The 22,352-nt window shown below is 38.0% G+C and overlaps 1 protein-coding gene across 1 annotated transcript; it reads right to left on the bottom strand.

Moving 5' to 3' along the window:
• Positions 1–246: 246 nt before the first annotated feature.
• Positions 247–20,566, bottom strand: LOC100341111 (phospholipid scramblase 1). The gene is made up of 6 exons (XM_070073204.2): positions 20,384–20,566; positions 16,941–16,983; positions 13,994–14,214; positions 11,675–11,836; positions 2,134–2,295; positions 247–300 (listed from the first exon to the last, which is right to left on the bottom strand). The coding sequence occupies exons 1-6, from the start codon at positions 20,438–20,440 to the stop codon at positions 247–249; spliced, it is 699 nt and encodes a 232-aa protein (XP_069929305.2). The 5' UTR covers positions 20,441–20,566.
• Positions 20,567–22,352: the final 1,786 nt, after the last annotated feature.

Below are 22,352 nucleotides of genomic sequence, written 5' to 3'. Positions count from 1 at the left end.
TATAAACATTCTTATGTCCTCTCTTTCAAATATACAGTAAATAATCAAAGAAAATGTATAAAAATAAGTATAAACCAGTAATACAGAAAATAAGCTCTATATTTTTAAAAAATGAAATCACATACCTGGAAGTATAGCAGCACAGCTTAATTCATGCAGGTACAAGTGATTTTAATAAGGAAAACCACATTTTTAAATGAATGTGAATATACAGGCTTCAATTATTAGTGGAGATTAATAATCCAGTTACATAAATACAATTTGCTGAACATAGCCTCTACCTTCAAAAAACATGAAATCCTAGATAAAAGAATACAGTAATAAGTTTTCAGTAACAAAACAGATCAGTTCTCAGATGCAGAAATACTAAAGGATCTGATAAAACACAGTGACACATCATCAAATAAGAAATACCTAACCAGAAGGAGTAAACATAGCCAGTGTTTGAACTTCCTTGAATGCCTCATAAATGCTTTTTTACACTGTTAAGTTCAAATTGCTATCTAAACATGATGCACAAACTGTAACAGGTTGGTATATTTAATATTTCTCTTTAGTTTATCTATTTTCTTTGCCACTTATTTATTGAAGGAATTGAGTCCTTTTTGCTGAAATATCTCTTATCTTGATTACATCATGAAATCAATGTTTAAGATACTCATCAAATTTTTTAAACCTTATTGAATATTGGACTCTCCTGAAAGTTCTAAACAGATTGATGCTTTGGTTCTACCTGTACTGATATTATAATTCAGTAGATGTGAGTGCACTCTGGATTTGGGGAGTTTGAAAAGGCACTCAGGTATTTTTAATGTTTAGATAACACTGAGAGTTGCTGTTTTGTTTCCACAATGCTCAACTTTGACTACATTTTGGGATCACCTCGAAAGCTGTACAAACTTGTGGCTCTCTGAGTTTCTGACTTGTTGAATTGGGGCATGGTTTGGTACTTGGGTTTTGAAAAGCTCAGAATGATTAATCTATTCCATGGATTTCTATAAATTAGTAGAGATAGATGCTTGATTGGATATATATGTTTACTGCAATACATACTCCTAAATTGGGTAATTTGACTTTTAATAAAGACATAGATGAAATCTGCATCCATTTCAGCCAGCCTAGGTTGAAGATGTTTTCATGAGCATCAATTTTAATATTTTTAAAAATTTTATTTATTTGTTTGAGGGGCAGAATTACAGAGAGAGGAAAAAGGGAGAGAGAGAGAGAGAGAGAGAGCGCTGTACCACCTGTTGCTCCATTCCCCAAATGGTTGCAATAGCCAGGGCTGGACCAGGCCAAACCCAGAAGCAAGAGCTTCATCTGGGTCTCCCACATGGGTGTCAGGGACCCATGTACTTGGGCCATATTCCACTACTTTCTCAGGCACATTAGCAGGAAGCTGGATCATAAGTGGACCATGGGCCGGCACTGTGGTGTAGCAGGTGGGGCTGCCACCTGCAGTGCCAGCATCTTATATGAGCACTGGTTTGGGTCCTGGCTGCTCTGCTTCTGATGCAGCTCTCTGCTATGGCCTGGGGGAGTGGTGGAATATGGCCCAAGTCCTTGAGCCCTTGCACTCATGTGGGAGATTTGGAGGAAGTTCCTGGCTCCTGGCCTCGGGTTGGCTCAACTCTGATCATTGTGGCCACTTGTGGGGTGGAATAGCAGATGGCAGGCCTCTCTCTCCCCCCTCTCTCTCTGCCTCTGCCTCTTTGTAACTCTACCTTTTAAATAAATGAATAAATCTTTTTTTAAAAAAAAAAAGTGGACCAGCCAGGACTCCAACCAGCACTCATATGCAATGCAAGCAGCAGTTTAGCCCATTGCACCGCAATGCTGGACCCTTAACTGACTTTTTCAATTTTCTCTCTCCAACTCCCAACCAGGACCTTCTCTTGACATAAATTCCTACTTTTGCCATGTGACAATGAATAGACTCTTGGGACCAAAACTAGTCATTTGTGAATCTAAAGTGTCAGTATCTAACAGAATTTCAAGCTAGGTTTCAATGGGAACCCTTGTATAAAACCTGTAAGTTTAAGAAGGTAATCTTAAAATGTACAATGTATTGAATTATTTCAGGATGATTCTAGAGAAGGTATCTATAATGAAGATCAGTAATAATAGACTTACAATGAGGAAACAAGCGCCAAGCACCACAGCTTTCATTGTCCCGCTGAGATCTTTAGGGAACTGGATCTCAATGTTACCGGCATTTATAAAAATCTCTTTCACAAAACCAGATGACTGCTTGGAAATCTTACCAACCACACTATCTTCATCAACAGATTTAATCTAAGTTACAAAACAAAACAAACAAAAATAGCCTTAAAGAATTCTAGAAAACTAATAGAACTACTTTTTAAAATTTTTTAAAGTTTTTATTTATTTATTTGAGAGATAGAGTTACAGGCAGTGAGAGGGAGAGACAGTGAGCAAGGTCTTCCCAATGCTTGTTCACCCTCCAAATGGTCGCAATGGCTCGAGCTGCTTCCACGTGCTGGTTCACTCCCTGATTGGTTGCAATAGCCAGAGTGGCACAGATCTGAAGCCAGGAGCCACGAACTTCTTCCAGTCTCCCACACAGGTGCAGGGGCCCAAGGAGTTGAGCCATCTGCTACTACTTTCCCAGGCCATCGCAAAGAGCTGGATTGGAAGAGGAGCAGCTGGAACTAAAACCAATGCCCATATGGGATGCCAGCGCTGCAAGCAGAGGATTAACCTACTGTGCCACAGCACCAGCCCCGTAAAGCTACTTTCAAAGTTGGAGAAAATTAAAGAAAATTTGAACTAAATTTATGTACCACGTGTAACTATGAATATTATAATTCTCATTTAATGAATACAGGCTGTGTATCTATTTATTTATGGAAGAAAAAAAATTGCCACTGTTCAGAGAACTTACATGAAAGTAGTTCTGCTGAAATACATATTTTCCTAAACACAGCAGTAAATCATATGCCTTGATCCAAAACAAAATTTAAGTGAAAGAGGAAACAAATATGGTATGTTTATTTGATGAAATTTCTGGGAACTCTCAAGACAATCGTGAACAGAGCCACAGTGTGATTTCTGCTGTAATAGAAGCACAGGTTTACATAAGCTGAAAGTTTAAATATGATGGGAGACTTCATTAGTACTCACAGTAAGGAAAGATGAAATACTACGAGCATGAAAAAGAAGATTGACAGTTTTGAGTGAGGGAATGTACTGATTAAGTAACTTGGTGGGGTGCCCCCAGGCCAAGTTTTAGGGTATGACTGAATGACAGATGAAATATGAGCAACAAAGGAAGGGTCTGTATATAGACAGCAAGCTCTAATGCAAGGATTTTCTATTTTTGTAAAAAAAAAAAAAAAAAGAACTGTAAAAATTCTGCCTGACAAAAGCTGAAGCATCATCACACAGAATTGAACCGAATGGAGCCAGACAAAAACTACTAGCCCAAGGATCGGTTTTGTGGCATAGAGGGTAAAGCTGCCACCTGCAATGCCAGCATCACATATGGAAGTCACTGCGTGTCTTGGTTGCTCTGCTTACAACCCAGCTCCCTACTAATGTTCCTTGGAAAGCAGCAGAAGATGGAATAAGTGTCTGGGGCTTTGATGCCCACATGGGAGATCCAGATGAAATTCCTGGCTCCTAACTTTGGCCTGGTGCAGCCCTGGCCATAGTGATCACTGGGGAAGTGAACCAGTGGATGGAAGACCTCTCTCTCTGTAACTCTGCCTTTCAAATAAATACAGAAACCTTTAAGAAAACAAAACAAAACACCTATCTGAGTGGGCAGGTAGGGGTTGAATGTGGTTGACATTCACCAAACTTACGTTCAGATGGAGTTACAACCAGGGCACAGTGTCCTTTTCAAATTTGTGCAAGGTACTGCTTGTGCTGGCAACATCTTTGAGGCCCTTGCTAGGAGCTGTGAAGTAAATATGGGAAAACTAAAAATAGCTGAGTACTTTTTATTTGGATGCTGGTGGATAGATTCTTTAAAAATATGAAATAGGCTGGCATCGAGGCTCACTAGGCTAATCCTCTGCCTGCGGAGGTCAGGGCGCTGGATTTTGTCCCAGTTGCTCCTCTTCCAGTCCAGCTCTCTGCTGTGGCCCAGGAAGGCAGTGGAGGATAGCCCAAGTACTTGGGCCCTGCACCCGCATGGGAGACCAGGAGGAAACACCTGGTTCCTGGCTTCAGATCGGCACAGTGCGTTGGCTTCAGCGCACCGGCTGTAGTGGCCATTTGGGGGAAACCAACAGAAGGAAGACCTTTCTCTCTGTCTGTCTCTCTCTCTGTCTAATTCTGCCTGTAAAAAATATGAAATAAATATCTGAGGTGAAATTATAACTTGGTTTACTGTTCATCAACTATTCATATACTTCTTCTTCCTACTGTGGCTGAAGAATTTCTTTGTGCCTCGATAATTAGACATTGTCTTGTGACTTGCTTGAGCAATGGAATGCTAACAGATGCAATACAGGGAAAGCGGTTTGGTCTGATTCTTGCTCTCGGATGAACAGACACTAGGAAGTGTGATCCACATAGCCTCTACTGCTGCAAATCCGGAGTGAGCTTACCTGTAGCCCTAAACTAGAGCCAGCTATCTGGACCTTAGGTATAACTGCCGACACACATGCAAACCCTTACACATGAGAACAAATGTTTGCTGATTCAAGTCACTGAATTTTAGGGATTAAGTGTGATGCAACACTACTGAAGCAAAGCAGACTAAGAAAAATGCTATTTTGTACATCAGAGTGTTTTTGTACTCAGGGATATCATCTGAGCATATGAAATTAAGAATGAAAATTTACATTTAAAATTTGTTTAAATTTTCAAATATTAAAAAATTAAAAACACAGAATATAATTTATTAGCTACCATAAGCACGCTTCTACATTTAATAGATGCTATTATTTCCCCATTTTGATTTCTACCAGCAAGATATTTTAAAATTCACCAAAATTTATACAAGAAGAAAAGGCATACTTTTGGAGGATCAGAAATATAAAGACCTACGTCTGAAAAGTTATAAAGTCTAGATAGCTTTAAGCCATATTTTGGGTAACATTTTAAAACTGAAAAATCCCTGTAGTAGTAAAATTATTTTAATCTCTGGAAATAATCAGTTGCTATTTGTGATATAATAAATAAAATAGATTTCTGTTCTGGTCTTGCTTCCCGACACGGGACTTTGGATAATATCTCTCTAACTTCCTGAGTGTTAGAAGATTGACTCTTTGACCAAGATTCCTAACACACAGATCCTGGCACAGATTCTCAGCACACAGCTTCAACATCCTTGGCATCTCCTGAGTGATAAGTCTCTCAAATGCAAATGAAATGATAGGTGGTCGGGGCTTCCTTGTGGCCTCAGTATGGGGCCTGTATAATAGAAAAACAAAGTAAAGTTAGAGAGTTGGGTATTTCAGTCTCATCTCTAACCTCCAAGAATGAGAGAAGTGTAGGGATTGAGTTAATTACCAATGAGTAATGGTTTACTTAATTATGCTTATATAACGAAACCTCTCCAAAACTCTGAGTGATAGATCGTAAGACTTTCCATGTTGGTGAACACATCCATGTGCCATGAGGGTGGCTGGTCCCAAATCTTTGGAAACTGAAGCTCCTCTGTTCAAGATGCTTCCAGAACTCACACTATCTCTTCTGTTCTGCTGTATCCTTTATAACACACTGGCAAACAGAAGGAATATGTTCCTGAATTTTAAAATGAGCCAATTTTGAAAACGTGGAGGAGGTTGTGGGAACCCTGATTAATAGCTGACTGGATAGAAGAACTGTATATGTGATTGGTGGTTTCTTAAGTAGAAGACACTCAAGTGGGACTGAGACCTTAATCTATGAGGTTTGTGTTAACTTCAGAGAGTGTCAGAATTAAACTGAGTTGGAGGACACTCAGTTGGTGTCTGGAGAGTTGGAGAATTTTCTGGTATGAAAAAGAAATAGCCGGCGCCGCGGCTCACTAGACTAATTAATCCTCCGCCTTGTGGCACCGGCATACGGGGTTCTAGTCCCAATCAGAGCGCCAGATTCTGTTCCGGTTGCCCCTCTTCCAGGCCAGCTCTCTGCTGTGGCCCGGGATGGCAGTGGAGGATGGCCCAAGTGCTTGGGCCCTGCACCCCATGGGAGACCAGGATAAGCACCTGGCTCCTGGCTCCTGGCTTCGGATCAGTAACTTGGGATGCCCTGTAGTTGACATCTGAGTGCTTGGTTCAGATCCCAACTATGTAACTTCCAGTCCAGCTTCCTGGTAATGTGCATCCTGGGAGAAAACAAGTAATGATTTAGGTACTTGCCATCCATGTAGGAGACAGCAGTGAGTTCTGGGCTCCTGGCTTTAGTTGGCTCAGCCCTGGCTGTTAAAGGCTTTTGGGAAGTGAGCCAGCAGATGGAAGATACTTCTCTCTCTCTGCGTTTCAAATAATGTAAAAACAAATAAAGAAAATAGGAATAGACAAGTGTGATGAAACACTATGGCAAAAACTTTAAATTATGAAACATTTGCCACTATTTCAATTAAAATGTTAACTTGGTAATATTTCCACTATTTCCATTATAATTCAGCTTTTCTGTTGAAGGATGCTAGGGGAAAAGTGAACTATTTGATATATAAACATTGGGTAGCTACCATGATCTCATTTAAAACATTTTATAATACCAAGAAAATACGATATAGACAAAAATATATATCATTTATTCACTATAGCATAATAATAAGTCATTTTTTGATAGGCAGAGTTAGACAGTGAGTGAGAGAGAAAGAGACAGAGAGAAAGGTCTTCCTTCCGTTGGTTCACCCCCCAGATGGCTGCTACAGCCGGCGCGCTGCACCGATCCAAAGCCAGGAGCCAGGTGCTTCCTCTTGGTCTCCCACGCGGGTGCAAGGACCCAAGCACTTGGGCCACCCTCCACTGCCTTCCTGGGCCACAGCAGAGAGCTGGACAAGGAGAGGAGCAACCGGGACAGAATCCGGCACCCCTACCTGGACTAGAACCCGGTGTGCCGGCGCCGCAGGCAGAGGATTAGCCTAGTGAGCTGTGGCACCGGACCGTAAGTCATTTCTATAAAAGTATATTTAAATCAATGAAACAGAAGAGAAAATCTTGAGATACAACCTGTGACTGTTGGTATCACCATATGGTAAGGAAGGTATTTCAATTTAGCAAGAACAATTTATTTAAATAAATAGAGATGTCAATTGCCTTGCTATCTGAAAGAAAATAAACTATGTGCCTATCTTATACTAATAAAGCTCCAGATGAATTAAACATTTAAATATAAATATAAAAAGAGTAGATAAAATGCAAGGGTCTTTGTAACTAAGAGAAACAAACTGTTAAAGTAGATATGCTTGACTACATGAGATTGAAAATTTATGTCTGGCAAATACATACACACATAAATGCTATTATGTGTGTGTTCATAAGCAAAGGTGAACATTTATTTAGGAAAAGTATTGTAAATCTGAGGATATATGCAAGGTAAATATCTCCCAACAATCAAATTATTTTTGTATTTTGACAAGACAAGATAATTCAATAGTTTAAAACACAGTGGATATTAATATACAATGCAAAGAAGAGAAAATACAAGTAACTAGTAAGCTTCATAAAAAATGAGAGAATTTTAAAGATAACCCCTTCCAAACATCAGCCTCTAGATTTCCTTTTTTTGATTGAAGCTTGCAAATGATCTTGCTGAATCTGGGTGTAATTAATTTTGTTTCCTAGTACTTTTTGCATTTCCTGAATCTGAGTATTCATGGCTTGAAATCTTAGCCCTTTATCTGCTTGAATATTATTTAAGTATATTCTCTGTTTTCATTTTTCTTGTAACTCACTTTTACATATGCAGGCATAACTTATTCTAGCTTCTATATTCCTATCTATGTTTTTCCTAGAAATTTATGTTCTTTTTCCTTCTCTGTGTTTTCTTAACAGTGATCATCCAGTATATTAATTTTCTCCTCATCTTTATCTAATTTGGAGTTCAACTTTCCCAATTAAATGAAATTTTTATTGATGACTATTCCTCATTTAAGAGGTTTTATTGGCTTGTTTTCAAATCTTGACATCTTTATTTAGTCTAATTCTTTCTCAATAGGATTTGCTATTCTTTTGTATATTTCATATTTATTTAGCTTTTTATGATTTATTGTAGTTTGCAATTTGGTTTGAATATTGACTCATTGTTGGTAGATTATTTCCTAAGGTGTTATGCAGTTTTTCATTTCATTTTTGTGAAGATAGGCTTTTTGTGTAGCAGTAATATGTATTCATGGTGATCAATAGCTTCATAGTGTGCTTTTGCAATAAATTTTGCTATCTGTATCATCTGTATCATCATTCAGGATCAGTTACAATGTCTTGAGATTCCTGAATCATAATAGTCATATAGATTCAGACATAAAACTCATAGAGGGGACCAACATGGAATATCAGTTTTATGTGGATATTTTTCCCCCTAGCAAAGGACCTGGAATGGGAAAGGCTCCTTTATGAAGGACATGGAATAGAGAACCTACTTAGTTTTCTTCAACTTATTGTGGAACAATTTTCTTACAGCTTCAACTACCATCTGTGTGATGAAATCTCTCTAAACTCTATATAACAAAAGTCCAACATGAGCAAATACAAACCACTATCTTCCTACAAATCAACTGTTTCTCCTATATGATTAGTATTTTTGGCCATTGGTATCATTATTCATTCTGCTTCTTAAACATCTGACATTGGAATGAGAAGATATCAGAATCATCCAAATTTTCTTTCATACTCAGTTGACATCAACTCCATGAATCAGTCCCACTCAGTGTACTTAAAAAATGCTCCTTAAATTATTCTTTCCTTTACAATAATTCCTGCCCTTGCTGTAGTTTATTCTTTTATCTATTTCTCCCTAGGTTTCCATGCCTACTGACGTCCTGATGGATTCCATGTACCACAGTGGACCCTCGTGCTGATAATTCCAACTTTCCACCATTAGCCTAAAGAAAATGATTCAAACGGATCTTTATTAATTCTTTCAAAGACTATACATAGAGGCTGGTGCTGTAACCAGGAGATTAATCCTCTGCTTGCAGTGTTGGCATCCCAAATGCACACCGGTTCAAGTCCCAGCTGCTCCTCTTCCAGTCCAGCTCTCTGCTGTGACTTGGAAAAGTAGTAGAAGATGGCCCATGTCCTTGGGCTCTGGCACTCGCATAGGAGACCTGGAAGAAGTTCCTGGCTCTTGGCTTCAGGTCAGCACAGCTCCAGTGGTTGCAGCCATTTGGGAAGTGAAACAGCAGAAGGAAGATCTTTCTCTTTCTCTCTCTCCCTCTCACTTTCTGTAACTCTACCTCTCAAATAAATAAATAAAAAATCTTTAAAAGAAACTTTAAAAAAAGATTATACATATATATCATCTTTCTAGAGTCAAAGGAGGGACATAAACTTATTACTAAACGGGAGGCTTTGAGACATTTTTTAACAAAGATGAAATCTAATTTTAAAAATATTTATTTTTCATTTTATTCTTTAAACACAGAGACAGACAGAGATATATTCTATCCACTTGCTCATTCCCCAAATGCCTGCAATAGCCAGAGCTGGGCCAGGCCAAAACCAGGAACCTGGGAGTCAGGCTAGATCACCCACATCAGTGGCAGGAAGCCATGTAACAGCCATCACATTCTGCTTTGCAGTGTATACATTAGCTGGAAGCTATAATTGGAAGGGCAGCTGGAATTCAAACTCAGGAACTCCCAAATGGAATTCAGGTGTCCAATGCAGCATCTTACAGCTAAATGCAGAAGCCTACCCTAGCATGTAAAGATTTTAGGATCAAGGCTGGTGCCATGGTATAGCTGGTAAAGCTGCCACCTGCTGTGAAGGCTTCCCATATGGGCGCTGATTGGAGACCCGGCTGCTCCTCTTCCAATCCAGCTCTCTGCTGTGGCCTGGGAAAGCAGTAGAAGATGGCCCAAGTGCTTGGGTCCTTGCACCCACGTGGGAGACCCGGAAGAAGCTCCTGGCTCCTGGCTTCAGATAGTCCCAGCTCCAGCCATTGCAGCCATTTGGAGAGTGAACCTGAAGAAGGAACATCTTTCTCTCTGTCTCTCTATCTCTCTGTAACTCTACCCTGCAAATAAATAAATAAATCTTTAAAAAAAAATTTAGGATCAAGCAAGAGAGTTTCACAATATCATATAATTTTCACAATAGTTTCTGTGTTTAATCACATTTCCCCCAAATAAATCATATGTCAGCTAAATTTCCTTTTCAAAAAGATTTATATATTTGTTTGTTTAAAAGGCAGAGTACCAGAGAGAGAGAAAGAGAGAGAGAGAGAGAGAGATTATCTCACATATCCATGGGTTTACTCCTCAAGTGGCAGTAACAGCCAGATCTGGGCCAGGTCCAAGGTGGTAGCCAGAACTTTCCTCCTGGTTTACCACACAGGTGGCAGTGTCTAAGTACTTGGGCCATATTCAGTTGCTTTTCTAGGAAGCTGATAGGAAACAGAGCAGCTGGAACTTGAACTGTAGCTCTGGAGTTGCAAGTGAAGGTGTAACCTGCTGTGACCGACTCTGGCCCCAGCTAAATTCCTGTTGATATAGTTGCCTGAAGGAGAAATAACTTTTCACTTGTTTAGATTCTTCCTAGGCATGCCATCTCATTCAGGGAGAAGTTATTCTGTATACCCCATTATAAAGTCTTTATCCACATATACTACATGCTCATACATCCACATGTGTCCCTAAACGCTTGTTCATCTCTGTCGTTAGATGATGAAGTCTAAAAGGAAAGAATTCAATTTTATCTAACCGGATATTGACAGAGGAATTGAAAATCATATGAGTAGAGAAGGTAGGCATTAGCAGAATGAAGCTGAAGAGAGGAAAACCTTGGGAAGATGGGGGATACTGTCAGAGTCCACAACTCTTATCATGTGGGAGAAGCCATACTCATCTCTGGGAGATTTTTGCTTCTTCTGTGGAAACGTGGTCAAGCGTATCTAAGTTCTTCAAGAGAATCAGGAAATCAAGATTAAATTACACAATCTTCTGATATTTAAACTTTTGCAACTAGAGAAAGAGTATTATGAAGCCAGGCCATTTGTTGGAGAACTGTTGTAATGAAATTCCTCCAGGAAATAAATATACAGACATACTGTGATTTCCAATGATCCAAATTAATACAAGAATAAAAGAGAGGCCACAAAGAATCATCATTGTGCAGTACGTATCATGCTTTTACCAACTGTCTTAAAACTGTCATTTCATATTTGAGCTTTTTCTGGGAACTCCAAGATGACAGATATCCTAAACACAGCCTAGGGAATCTTCAGCCTGCATTTCAGATTATGGATAGATGCACATGACCGAGTTAGTGTTCTATCTAAAAAAGATAGCATACAGTGTCATCATTCAGAACTCCGTATATAAGTGTTAGATATTCTGTTGGTTTTGTTTAGCATGACTCTGCCTCTCTTTTTCTCATTTAGTAAATCAACACTAAACTTGAATGAATCTGAGTAATAATTACCCCATTATTTCCCTCCCGAGATATCCAGACACAAATACTTGCTTAATGTATGTAAATATCTTGGAAAAATTTCGTTCTACTTCTATTTGGAAAGCAATTCCTATAAACCTTATCACATCTGTTACCTCAAAATTGACTGCTTTACAACAGTTCCATGTATTACATGGGCCAGTAATGTTTAGCACATTCTTTCTCTTCGCATTTTGAATTATAAACATTGGAAGGCGAGGGTGCCAGATCTGCATAACATAACCTATTGGTACACCAGGCGGAGCTTGGACTTTTAGCTACAAAACATAAATACATGTAATTATCATTATCATGTCTAATAATAGCTCTCATTTATTAAGCACTTAATAAATTCCATTGTTCTAATTCACAACACATCCTTACTAAATTGATAGTATTAGCTCCCCTATTTCTAAAATAGGACATGACTAAGAAACAGAGGTAAATTAATTTGTGTCAAACTCCTCAGCTACTATGTGGAGCAGATGAGCAGAAACTCAGACAGGTTCTTCACTGCCCTTAAATATTGGTCTACTATATTTTATTTCTGTACCTGACAAAAATGCCTAAATCACTAAGGAACTGCCTTCTTTTTTTTTTTTTTTTTTTTTTTTTTTTTTTTTTTTTTTTTGACAGGCAGAGTGAACAGTGAGAGAGAGAGACAGAGAGAAAGGTCTTCCTTCTCCGTTGGTTCACCCACCAGTGGCCGCTGTGGCCAGCGCACCATGCAGATCTGAAGCCAGGAGCCAGGTGCTTCTCCTGGTCTCCCATGCAGGTGCAGGGCCCAAGCACTTGGGCCATCTTCCACTGCACTCCCGGGCCACAGCAGAGAGCTGGACTGGAAGAGGAGCAACAGGGACGGAATCCAGCGCTCCGACTGAGACTAGAACCCCGTGTGCCAGCACCGCTGGTGGAGGATTAGCCTATTGAGCCGTGGTGCCGGCCAGAACTGCCTTCTTAAACTCCTTTAACAATTATATGAAGTATAAATATGGACAGAGCCTTTATCACTATTACAGTTTTCAAATATGAGTGTCAATGATGCTATAATGAAAATAAAGTGAGGATTAGAATCTTGGCTCTCTTATTCATTACATAGGCATTTACTACTTTAAATACTGCCTTAACTTCATCTGAAAATGAGAATTTCCTAGTTCCATTTTGAAAGATCAAAAGGTACAATGGGTGTCAATGTGCTGATCAGACTGTAGAGAATTTGCCATCCAACTGTTTTTTCCTCGGATATTCTCATGGATCTAAAATTATGACTAACTTAATTAATATGGAAAATAAAGAAATACATTATTAATAAATTCAATTATTCTCTCAAAGTGAGTATAGTATTAGACAGCAAATAACCAACTGCCTGTACCTCTCTCAGTGCCGTGCTCCCACAGAACCCATGTGGAAGAACAGTTACCCAGGGAGGGCTGATCTTGGGCCAGTGAGATGCAAGCAAAGCCAATATTCCTATAAAGTTTCTGTGCCTGTTTCTCCTGAAATCCTCATTCTGTATGAGTAGGCTGTCAAGGAATATGAAACAAGCAGCTGGTCCTTACAGAGCTGAAGATACTCCCACAAAGGGCATCACTATTGCCAAGGACACAAATATACAAAATGTTGCTTAATAAAGGAGAAGTGGGAAACATAGGAAATGAGTTGTTTTTGTTTTTGTTTTGAAATATCTCCTCTTTCTCATTTACTAGGTTGTACAGAATTGTGAGAAAAAAATTGTGAGATGAATGTTTTTCACCTAATTTTTCCATCTGTGTGGTTTTAGAAATGTATTCTTGGGTAGTCTCATTGGTGCAACTCAACTGACTTGCATTCTGCCTCTCAGAGTAATTTATGATAAAGGATTTACCCTAAGTGCCCTGTGTTTCCATGAAAGTCAGGGACTCTAATGTCAGTCACACAAAGCAGATCACTCAGGGATATAGGACTAACCATCCACTGTTATTCACCTAGTTTTCTTCCTCTACAATTGACTGGGTCCATTTTCCTTTGAATCTCATTTGAATATATGAGTTCAATAAAAAGGTGAAAAGTGTTGTTAAATGACTTTGAGGGGCTGGCGCCATGGCGCAGTGGGTTAATCCTCCGCCTGTGGCACCGGTATCCCATATGGGTGCCGGTTCTAGTCCTAGCTGCTCCTCTTTTGGTCCAGCTCTCTGCTATGGCCTGGGAAAGTGGTCGAGGTTGGCCCAAATGCTTGGGCCCCTTCACCTGCGGGGGACACCAGGAAGAAGTACCTGGCTCCTGGCGTTGGATCAGTTCAGCGCTGGCCGTTGCGGCCATCTGGGGAGTGAACCAGCAGAGGGAAGACCTTTCTCTCTGTCTCTCCCTCTCACTGTCTGTAACTCTACCTCTCAAACAAATAAATAAAATCTTAAAAAAAAAGACTTTGAAAACTACCCTGGTAACCACTCACTGACCTCCTGAAGGAACCAGGGGAAACAACACTTGCTACATCTTAGTGGTCTCTCCAGAGTTATTACTTCTTGGTCCATATTGTTGAAAATCCTCAAGGTGAAAGGTCTGTATGTCCCACAGGTGATTCGTGAATACCACTCAGAATCTTCCACTGCAAAGAGAACCGTCTGTCCAAGGCTGTTCCTCATTTGATACTTGTTATTAGTTAAAAAATTTGCAAAGACTAAAAACAAAAAGAGAAAATAATAGCCATCATTATGTGGAAGAATACCGAATGTACCCTACAATATTATACCACATGGCTATAGCAGTTTTAGATGATGCTCCAGGGAGAAAAGGAAGGACTAGAAAAGATATATAAAGGACTAGAAAATATATATACGGGAAAACCCTAGCTGAGACAAAAGAAAAAGGGAAAAGAAGAGGAGAGGCTACCAAAGGCCAGGAAGTTAAGAGTTCGTATGACAGGCATACAGGAGAAACAAGTACGATCTTCCCAAGTCCACAAATTCTCTCAGAAAGGAAAATTCCACTGTGAGGGCTGGGGCAGTGCTGTGGGTACACACAGCGGGGCTATGTGTTTGGATAAATATCCACTTACCTGGTACAGTTTTGTGTATTATGGAGGAGAATAGAAGATAACTGCTATGTTTATGCTCTGTGAAATGTTGTGGTACAGTACATGAGTTGTTTTAACATATTGTTTCATAAACCAGACTTTCATCTTATATTTATGCATTGTTTGAGCAAAGGCAATGAAAGGGCTTACTTCCGATGCACATGGGTAAAAAGGGAGAGTGAAAATGGGAAGTGAACTAGAACATCAAGTTAGGCACCAGGCACCATGGTTTAAGCCAGTTCAGGAGTAGGGAATGTGAGTGGGGGTGTGGTGGGAAACCTGCTTGGCAACCAGGACTTCATCTAGACCATGGGCCTCCTGAGTGAACTCTGCACAGTACTAGAGTTACTCTCTGCATGAAGGAAGCAGACACTGCATGGTGACACGTGAATGTCCAGCAGTGATTCACACATTGTGTATCTCTCCTTGTTTAGAGCGGGAAGGAGCGAACAATGGTCAGATAACACCATTAACGCCCTTAAATGTCTTTGGTGGGAGTTAGCCCCTGGCATCTGTAGCTTTGATTTTAAGGTCTGCCATGGTCAAGTGTTTTTGAACAAATGTAAAGGCTAATTTAAAATAAAATTTAATTGGTTCTTAAGAACACATCCATTATTCAATTAGTTGCATTATTATGTAGCTTAATCTCCAAAATTTAAATTTATTTGATGTAAAATAATATCAGGGTGCTCACATAGTCTTGAAATTTCCTTCCAGTTTCTTGAAAAATGAGAACAAACAAACAAGAGTCTACAGTTATATTTTTAGCATCTACTGGCATAATGGTGTGCTATAATCTCAGACACTAATGGTAAACCGAGCAATCCTTAACTTTTCATACTACACATGTTAAAGAATAATTCAGTGTGAATGGAAAAAAAAACACAAAAAATTTAAGAATCTCTTTTTAAAAAAAATCTAAAAAATAGATGCAACTAGAGAATATCATGTTCTTCCTCAAATCTAGGAGCTGAAAAAAAAAAACCCCACACACACACCTCAATCTGAACACAAAATGTTGATGACTAGAGTCTGGGAAGACTGGGGCAGATAGAAGGAATTTGGATTAAAAGAAAAAATTGGAGAAGATGAGTGTGGTTTAGAGACTGTGACAAATATATCTTTCTAATACAAGATGACACTAATAGAATAAGCTGAATATAGAACATTTGGGAACTCTTTGTACAACTCCACAATATTTGTTTTGTAAACTTAAAACTTTTCCAAAATAAAAAGTTTAAATAATTAAATAAATGAAATCTAGTACATGTGGAACTTCATATTTTGTGATAAGCATATACATTACACAGATATATAAAGTATATAAATATAGGCAACATAAATGGCGTGCTATGTAATGCATAGTGTCTGGTCTTTTTGGATTTATAATACTAATAATATATTCATATTCCAAATAATAAAATGTTTTTTAAAAATTAGAATACAAATTATCAAAGAAGAAAGTGCTGCTTTCCAGAGCAAACGTAGAGAAACCAAATGAAGTCAAGAACATTAGAATTAGCTAATAATGTACATTATAAGTAATTTAAATATAATGACTGGCAGTCCATCACTGTGCTTGAACAATTCACATTTGAATTTCTGAACATTGGAGATGAGGTGAAGATGAATTTAACAAACATACTCTACAAGATAGCCAGGCTTTCACAGTGCTCGTATCTAGAAGAAAGTCATCAGCTTTCATGAATCTAGCTAGAATTTCATTCCTGTGAGAGTGAGCTGTTGTGAAGCATCTTGTGGCTTCTTGAGTCTATTCTTGGGCCTGGGAGCACAGGACCCCTGGAAAGATCAGGAGGTATGGTTCCGCTCCATAGCAGTGTGCTCTTCTGGGATGGCAAGTCTCCAGACCTGCTGGTGAGCATGCCTCCACCTCTGCAGCGCTCCTGCATCCGAGCTGACAATCCACAGCCCATGGGACAAAAGTTTTCTTGGGTTAATATGAACATCCAAGAGAAACTGTGGGCATGAGTATCCCCATTCAAATTCAAACAGATTTTTCATTGGCAATGCACTAATATAACTGAACTTCAGCTGATGGTTCTATGCCATGTTCAAGGTGATCACAAATGGGAAACACGACTAAAGTGGCAGAAGTCAGGTGAAGTGACAAACTTTTCAAGTTATTTGTAGAGAGAGAGGAGCAAAAGTAAGTCTCCATTGTTTCCTTCTTTGTGAAGCAAAACACTTATAAATAACTAGGTTTATGTTATCACATCATCCAGAAATTTATATTTGTTGTGGTTGATGTGTCTTTTTCTATATAGACCTCGTCTCTTTCTCAAAATGTGGTGATCACAATGAATACATACCATCCAGAAGTCTAATGTCCTGGAGAATTAACATTTCATCCATCTAAATTAAAAAGAAAAGCAAGTTGTAGGTATGTCAGATATTGTTTTTTCAAACAATTAATACTCATGTTTTATTTTTTATTAGCACATATTATCAAATATCAACATTTAACAACATTATCAAATGTTATAATAGCTTATATTGTTCTTTACTGCAATACTAAAGTTAATGTTTTCAATTCAGATATATCTATTGAAAGTATCCACTATGAATTTAGGCAAATTTAAGTCAAATAAAATTGGCTTATTCTGTAATTTCTATGAAAATTATAAAACAATGATCATTCTAGAATAGGTTTAAGAAATATGAAGACTTTCTATTCATTTACAGAACTTTTCCTACAATAATATATATTATTGTGGACAAATATTTTTATTAAAAATATTACCAAACTTTTGGCAAGCATTTCAAAACCGGTTTGCAAATAAAATGCTTCTTTTTCTACTTTCAACACGTTGAGAAAACATTATGATAAGACAACACAATTTGTATCAATATTAGTTCAAAATCTTATATTTTATCTGTATAATATGTTCCCACATGATAAAACAAGTGATCAACAACATCACCAGATAAACTACATGAAATGCAAGTTAAATGTATCTACTCTTTTTTTTTTATTCCTGGCACTCAGGATGAAAAGAAATTAAATATTTCATGTATATAAAAGCTTCTTTGTATGTATCTCTTTAAAAATACTTTATAGCAATATGTAAATAGCTTATCTGCACTGTTAATTTTATAATTCTGCCCTCAAACTATTATTCTTTTAAAGTGTCCTTAATAGCAAAATTTGTAGCAAATGATAAATTCCTTTTGTGATATCTTGTTTTAAAAATAATCTACTTCAAAACATTTCTTGGAGAACTTTGAAGTACTGAACATTATTACAATGCATACTGTTCAAGCAGTTTGTAAGAAGTTGTTATTACAAAGAGTTTAAGAGAGAGAATTCAGGGCTGGCACCATGGCTCACTAGGCTAATCCTCTGCCTGCAGCGCCAGCACCCCGGGTTCTAGCCCCGGTTGGGGCACGGGGTTCTGTCTCAGTTGCTCCTCTTCCAGTCCAGCTCTCTGCTGTGTCCTGGGAGGGCAGTGGAGGATGGCCCTAGTGCTTGAGTCCCTGCAACCGCATGGGAGACTAGGAGGAAGCACCTGGCTCCTGGCTTTGGATCGGTGTAGTGCTGGCCGTGGTGGCCATTAGGGGAGTGAACCAACGGAAGGAAGACCTTTCTCTCTGTCTCTCTCTCACTGTCTATAACTCTGTTTCTCTCTCTCTCTCTCTCACTGTCTAATTCTGCCTGGGAAAAAAAAAGAATTCAGTTACTGAACACTGGTTGAATATCACATATACATATTTATTTGTACATTGGACATATAGAAATCTGTATTCATATTTCACCTATCTTACTTCTAACACAACCTCACATTCTTGAGATAAGCTATCATCTACTATAGCAAAATCCAGGACTTTGTAAAAATTGAGTTTTGCAAACTGCATTTGTAAAATTGAGTTTTTCAAAGAAGAAAAGCAGCACTTTAAAAATTGATTTTATTAATATGAGAAAACAGTGAGTCATGTTGCACACATATATTAATTTTTATTTTGGTATCATTTACTGAAATTGAACTATAAAGTTCACTAGAAGTTTCTTTCAAATGTCAGGAAATTACTAACTTGAGATAAATCATGCAGGATACAGAATCAAGATACCAAGATTAAAAAGACAGCCTCATTTAGGTTTTAAACCCTGAGAAAGTTATATAATGGCTTTGAGTCAAAAGTCTGCTTCATGAAACAATTAGTACCTACACATCACAGAGGTTCTGTAAAGATTAAGTGAATTGATAGATGTATTATACTTAAGACAAAGCTTAACACATGTTTGCTTTTCACTGTTTTCATAGATTATATTAAATATCATACTGGGGCTGGCACTGTGGTGCAGTGGGTTAATGCCCTGGCCTGAAGCACTGGCATCCCATATGGGTGAAGTGTTTGAGACCCAGCTGCTCCACTTCTGATCCAGCTCTCTGCTATGGCCTGGGAAAGCAGTAGAAGATGGCCCAAGTCTTTGGGCCCCTACACCCACATGGGAAAGCCAAAAGAAGCTCCTGGCTCCCGGTTTCGGATCGGTGCGGCCATCTAGGGAGTGAACCATCGGATGGAAGATGTCTCTCTCTCTCTCTCTCTCTCTCCTCTCTCTGTGTAACTCTCACTTTCAAATAAATTTAAAAAAAAATAACAGAAAATACAATTTTCCAAGACTTTCACTTTTTACCTGAAGCATGAATCAAATCTAGAAGAATTGGAGTGATCTATTATTTGAATGTGTTGTTTGGCATTTCTGACCTTAATAAATAGTAAGTATACTAATACATTGACTATTGTCAATAACACAATACAACAGGTTGAGGAAATTATAAAGAAGAGAGATTTGTTTTCAATCAATTCTGGTTCAAAGCTGAGAGGCCACATCTCACAATGAATGCTCTCCTTGCTGACAGGGTACAGGGCAACTGATGGTAAGAGACAGGTACTATGTATATGTCTGAGCCTGCTCTGGTCTCTCTCTCGCTCCTTTTACAAAGTCTGCCATAATTCAATCATGGATGGTCACCCTGATGACTTTAAAAGATGAGTCTAATCACTTCTCAAAGACCCCACCTGTAAACACCATGATTAGTATTAAGATTCTACCCTCTTAGTACTGTACATGGGGATTCAATTTCAACACATGAAAACTTGGGTGACATCTTCAATCACATCCTAACCACAGTACTAAGTACTTAACTATAATTAACTTGGTAAGCAAACTTCAAGTGTTATACATATATATAACATTATATTTTCAATATTATATTCAATATATAGTATAACAATTATTAAATATTATGTAGTATTATATAACTATATAATATATATATATAAACCAATATATATAATTTCAAGCTGGGGATATTATTTTTACTGAGGTTTTATGAAATGCAACCAGAATATTTGGAAATATTAAAAACTACAAATTAAATTATGGACATAGATCCATGCTGCAGACATCAGTAGTTTATTATTTGTTTAGTCCAAACACATTCAGAACGGAAACTCAAAGAATATTTTCCACCTGAAACAAACTAGATTCTGCTAGCATATAATGCTTAACACAGTACAGCAATATAGATGGTAATCCACTCTCTTCTATACATACTAAAGCTAAGAATGTAAAGCCATTTTGATTGCAATAATGTCATGAGGATAGAATGTTACCATCAAAAAATAAAATCTGCAAATAACAGTAACAGTCGATGAATATTTTTACTCTCATCAAAAAAGGGACAGAATGATAACAGTCTACAATAACTTTTATGTTTTATAAGCATTATAATTACAAAAGTAAAATTACCCGACTCAAGCATTCCAATCCCGGTGGACAGTCCAATGGACGTGTTGGTTCTGGCATCCCTAATGCCTCTCCAGTTTCATCTGACAGACTACATCCCGGCTGATTTTGAATAGGAAAGCTGGCAAAGCCAGTGCCTGCATAGCCGGCTGAGTCAGGGTAGAGATCTGCATAGCCAAGCTGGGGTTCTTCATAGGCATCCTCAGTGTCTGAGAAGGAACCCTGGGATTCTAGATAGGCATCCTCAGTCTTTGAATAGGCCAGCTGGGTATCTGGATAGGCAGCCTGGGGCTTTGAATAGGCAGTCTGGGAATCTGAATATACCTCTTCAGTCCCTGGAAAGGTAGTCTGAGGCTCTGAGTGGGCAGCTTGGGAATCAGAGTAGCTAGTATCTCCTGGAAGTCCTGAAATAAGAAACAAGTGAAATAATTTGTATTTACACAGAAAAAATGGCATCATCAACTGTTTCACAATTACTCTACTGTTTGCAAACTTACCATCAGCTCAGAAATTCTGCATGTATAAAAAGTTTTCTTTCAGAGATTTTTTTCAGTGAAATGTCTGTGGCTTTAGAGCCACTTCTATTTTGAAGGTAATTGGCTGTGAATAGAGTTGCTGCACAGCCTTTTAAAATTTACTGTTCAAAAGAAAGATGGAAAAAATGCTTTGATATATGAGGAAGTAAAAGAAAATGATGATCTAGAGTTATCTATATAGATTCTGGAATGTTTTCATGCAAAAGAGAGATGGCATTAGGGAGAAGGTCAAAAATAAAGCCTTTGTGGCAATACTCAAAGGCTCAAAAAGCACTGTAAAGCATGATAATTCTGGAATTCTAATAAATGACATCTATATACAGTTATAGAACTAGGGAGAGTTCTGCCTCACATCCTCAAGAGACGTTTGGCAAAGTCTGGAGATATTTTTATTCATCATAATTGGTGGGGGGGGGCAATTGACACTGGCATCTGGTGGACAGAGGCAAGAGATGCTGCCAAACATATTTATATGCTCAGAACAGCCTCCTAAAAATAATCATTCTCTCCAAAATATTATAGCATTACCATTGAGAAATTTTGGTATAGAGAAAAAAGCAGATCACTTTATCTGGAAGGGCCTGGGTATTTCTTGGGTTTGCAGTTTTCCTGGAGCTTTACCCCATGGTGTATTCTTTCCTTATGTTATTTTAAAAAATCAATTGTGATATTTAGTTTAAAAGTTAGATTTCATAATTTAGCACCCTCTGCTCTCTGGGATATACCTTTTAAGAAATAAGGACAGCAAAAAGTTATAGAAAAATTAGTCTTTAGTCTTTATTAGCAGAACAGAGAAAGTAATTTAAGAATAATGAATATTCTACATATTCCATGTAAATGTATGATTATAGTAAATCTTCACAAACTTATTTTTACAGTAGAGAAAGCAGAAATCCCATGGGAATTGGATAAAATTTCAAAGAACTTTGATCCACAATTTTTTTAACACTAAAGACTATGTAAAATTTAATACTTAGTATAGGCAATTTATTTAAATGGGACACTGATAACACAAATCATACATCATTAGAAATAAGTCTTAACAAATAGATTAACCTCATGTTAATGCCTTACATACAAAATTTTTGTTATTTATTTCTTTCAAAATGAATGCATATTGACAGATGATCTATGAGGTATAGAATTAAATAATATCATCATCAATAAAGAGCCCTGATCTCAAGGAAGACATTTATCAACTTCTGGGAGAAAGAAAATCAATGAATAAAAAATCAGACTGGTGTATGAGGCAGAGACTTTAGATAGATATAATTCATGTTGAGATCTAAAAGATGACAAGGGAAAAGTATTACAGCAATTTATACTGAGAAATGTTCAAGGAAGGAAAAAGCAAATGCAAAAACTGGAGATATCACATTAGCATGTTTGAGAAGAACGAGGAACATCATTAGTGAGAAAAAGAAGAGGGATGGCTG

The sequence above is a fragment of the Oryctolagus cuniculus genome, chromosome 4 (assembly GCF_051225735.1).
Source record: "Oryctolagus cuniculus isolate XC-2025 breed Fujian yellow rabbit chromosome 4, ASM5122573v1, whole genome shotgun sequence".
NCBI lineage: Eukaryota > Metazoa > Chordata > Mammalia > Lagomorpha > Leporidae > Oryctolagus > Oryctolagus cuniculus.
The sequence above is the reverse complement of the archived record's forward strand: the minus strand, read 5'-3'. Positions and strand labels throughout refer to the sequence as shown.

Excerpts from the sequence above, each read along its gene's own strand:
- LOC100341111 (XM_070073204.2), bottom strand. The coding sequence starts at position 20,440 with ATGCCAGAACCAACACGTCCATTGGACTGTCCACCGGGATTGGAATGC. Across the intron at positions 14,215-16,940 it reads GGACATTAGACTTCTGGATG|TCTTTGCAAATTTTTTAACT; the intron begins GTATGTATTCAT and ends TTTTGTTTTTAG. Across the intron at positions 301-2,133 it reads TTGGCGCTTGTTTCCTCATT|GATTTCATGTTTTTTGAAGG; the intron begins GTAAGTCTATTA and ends TCTTTTATCTAG.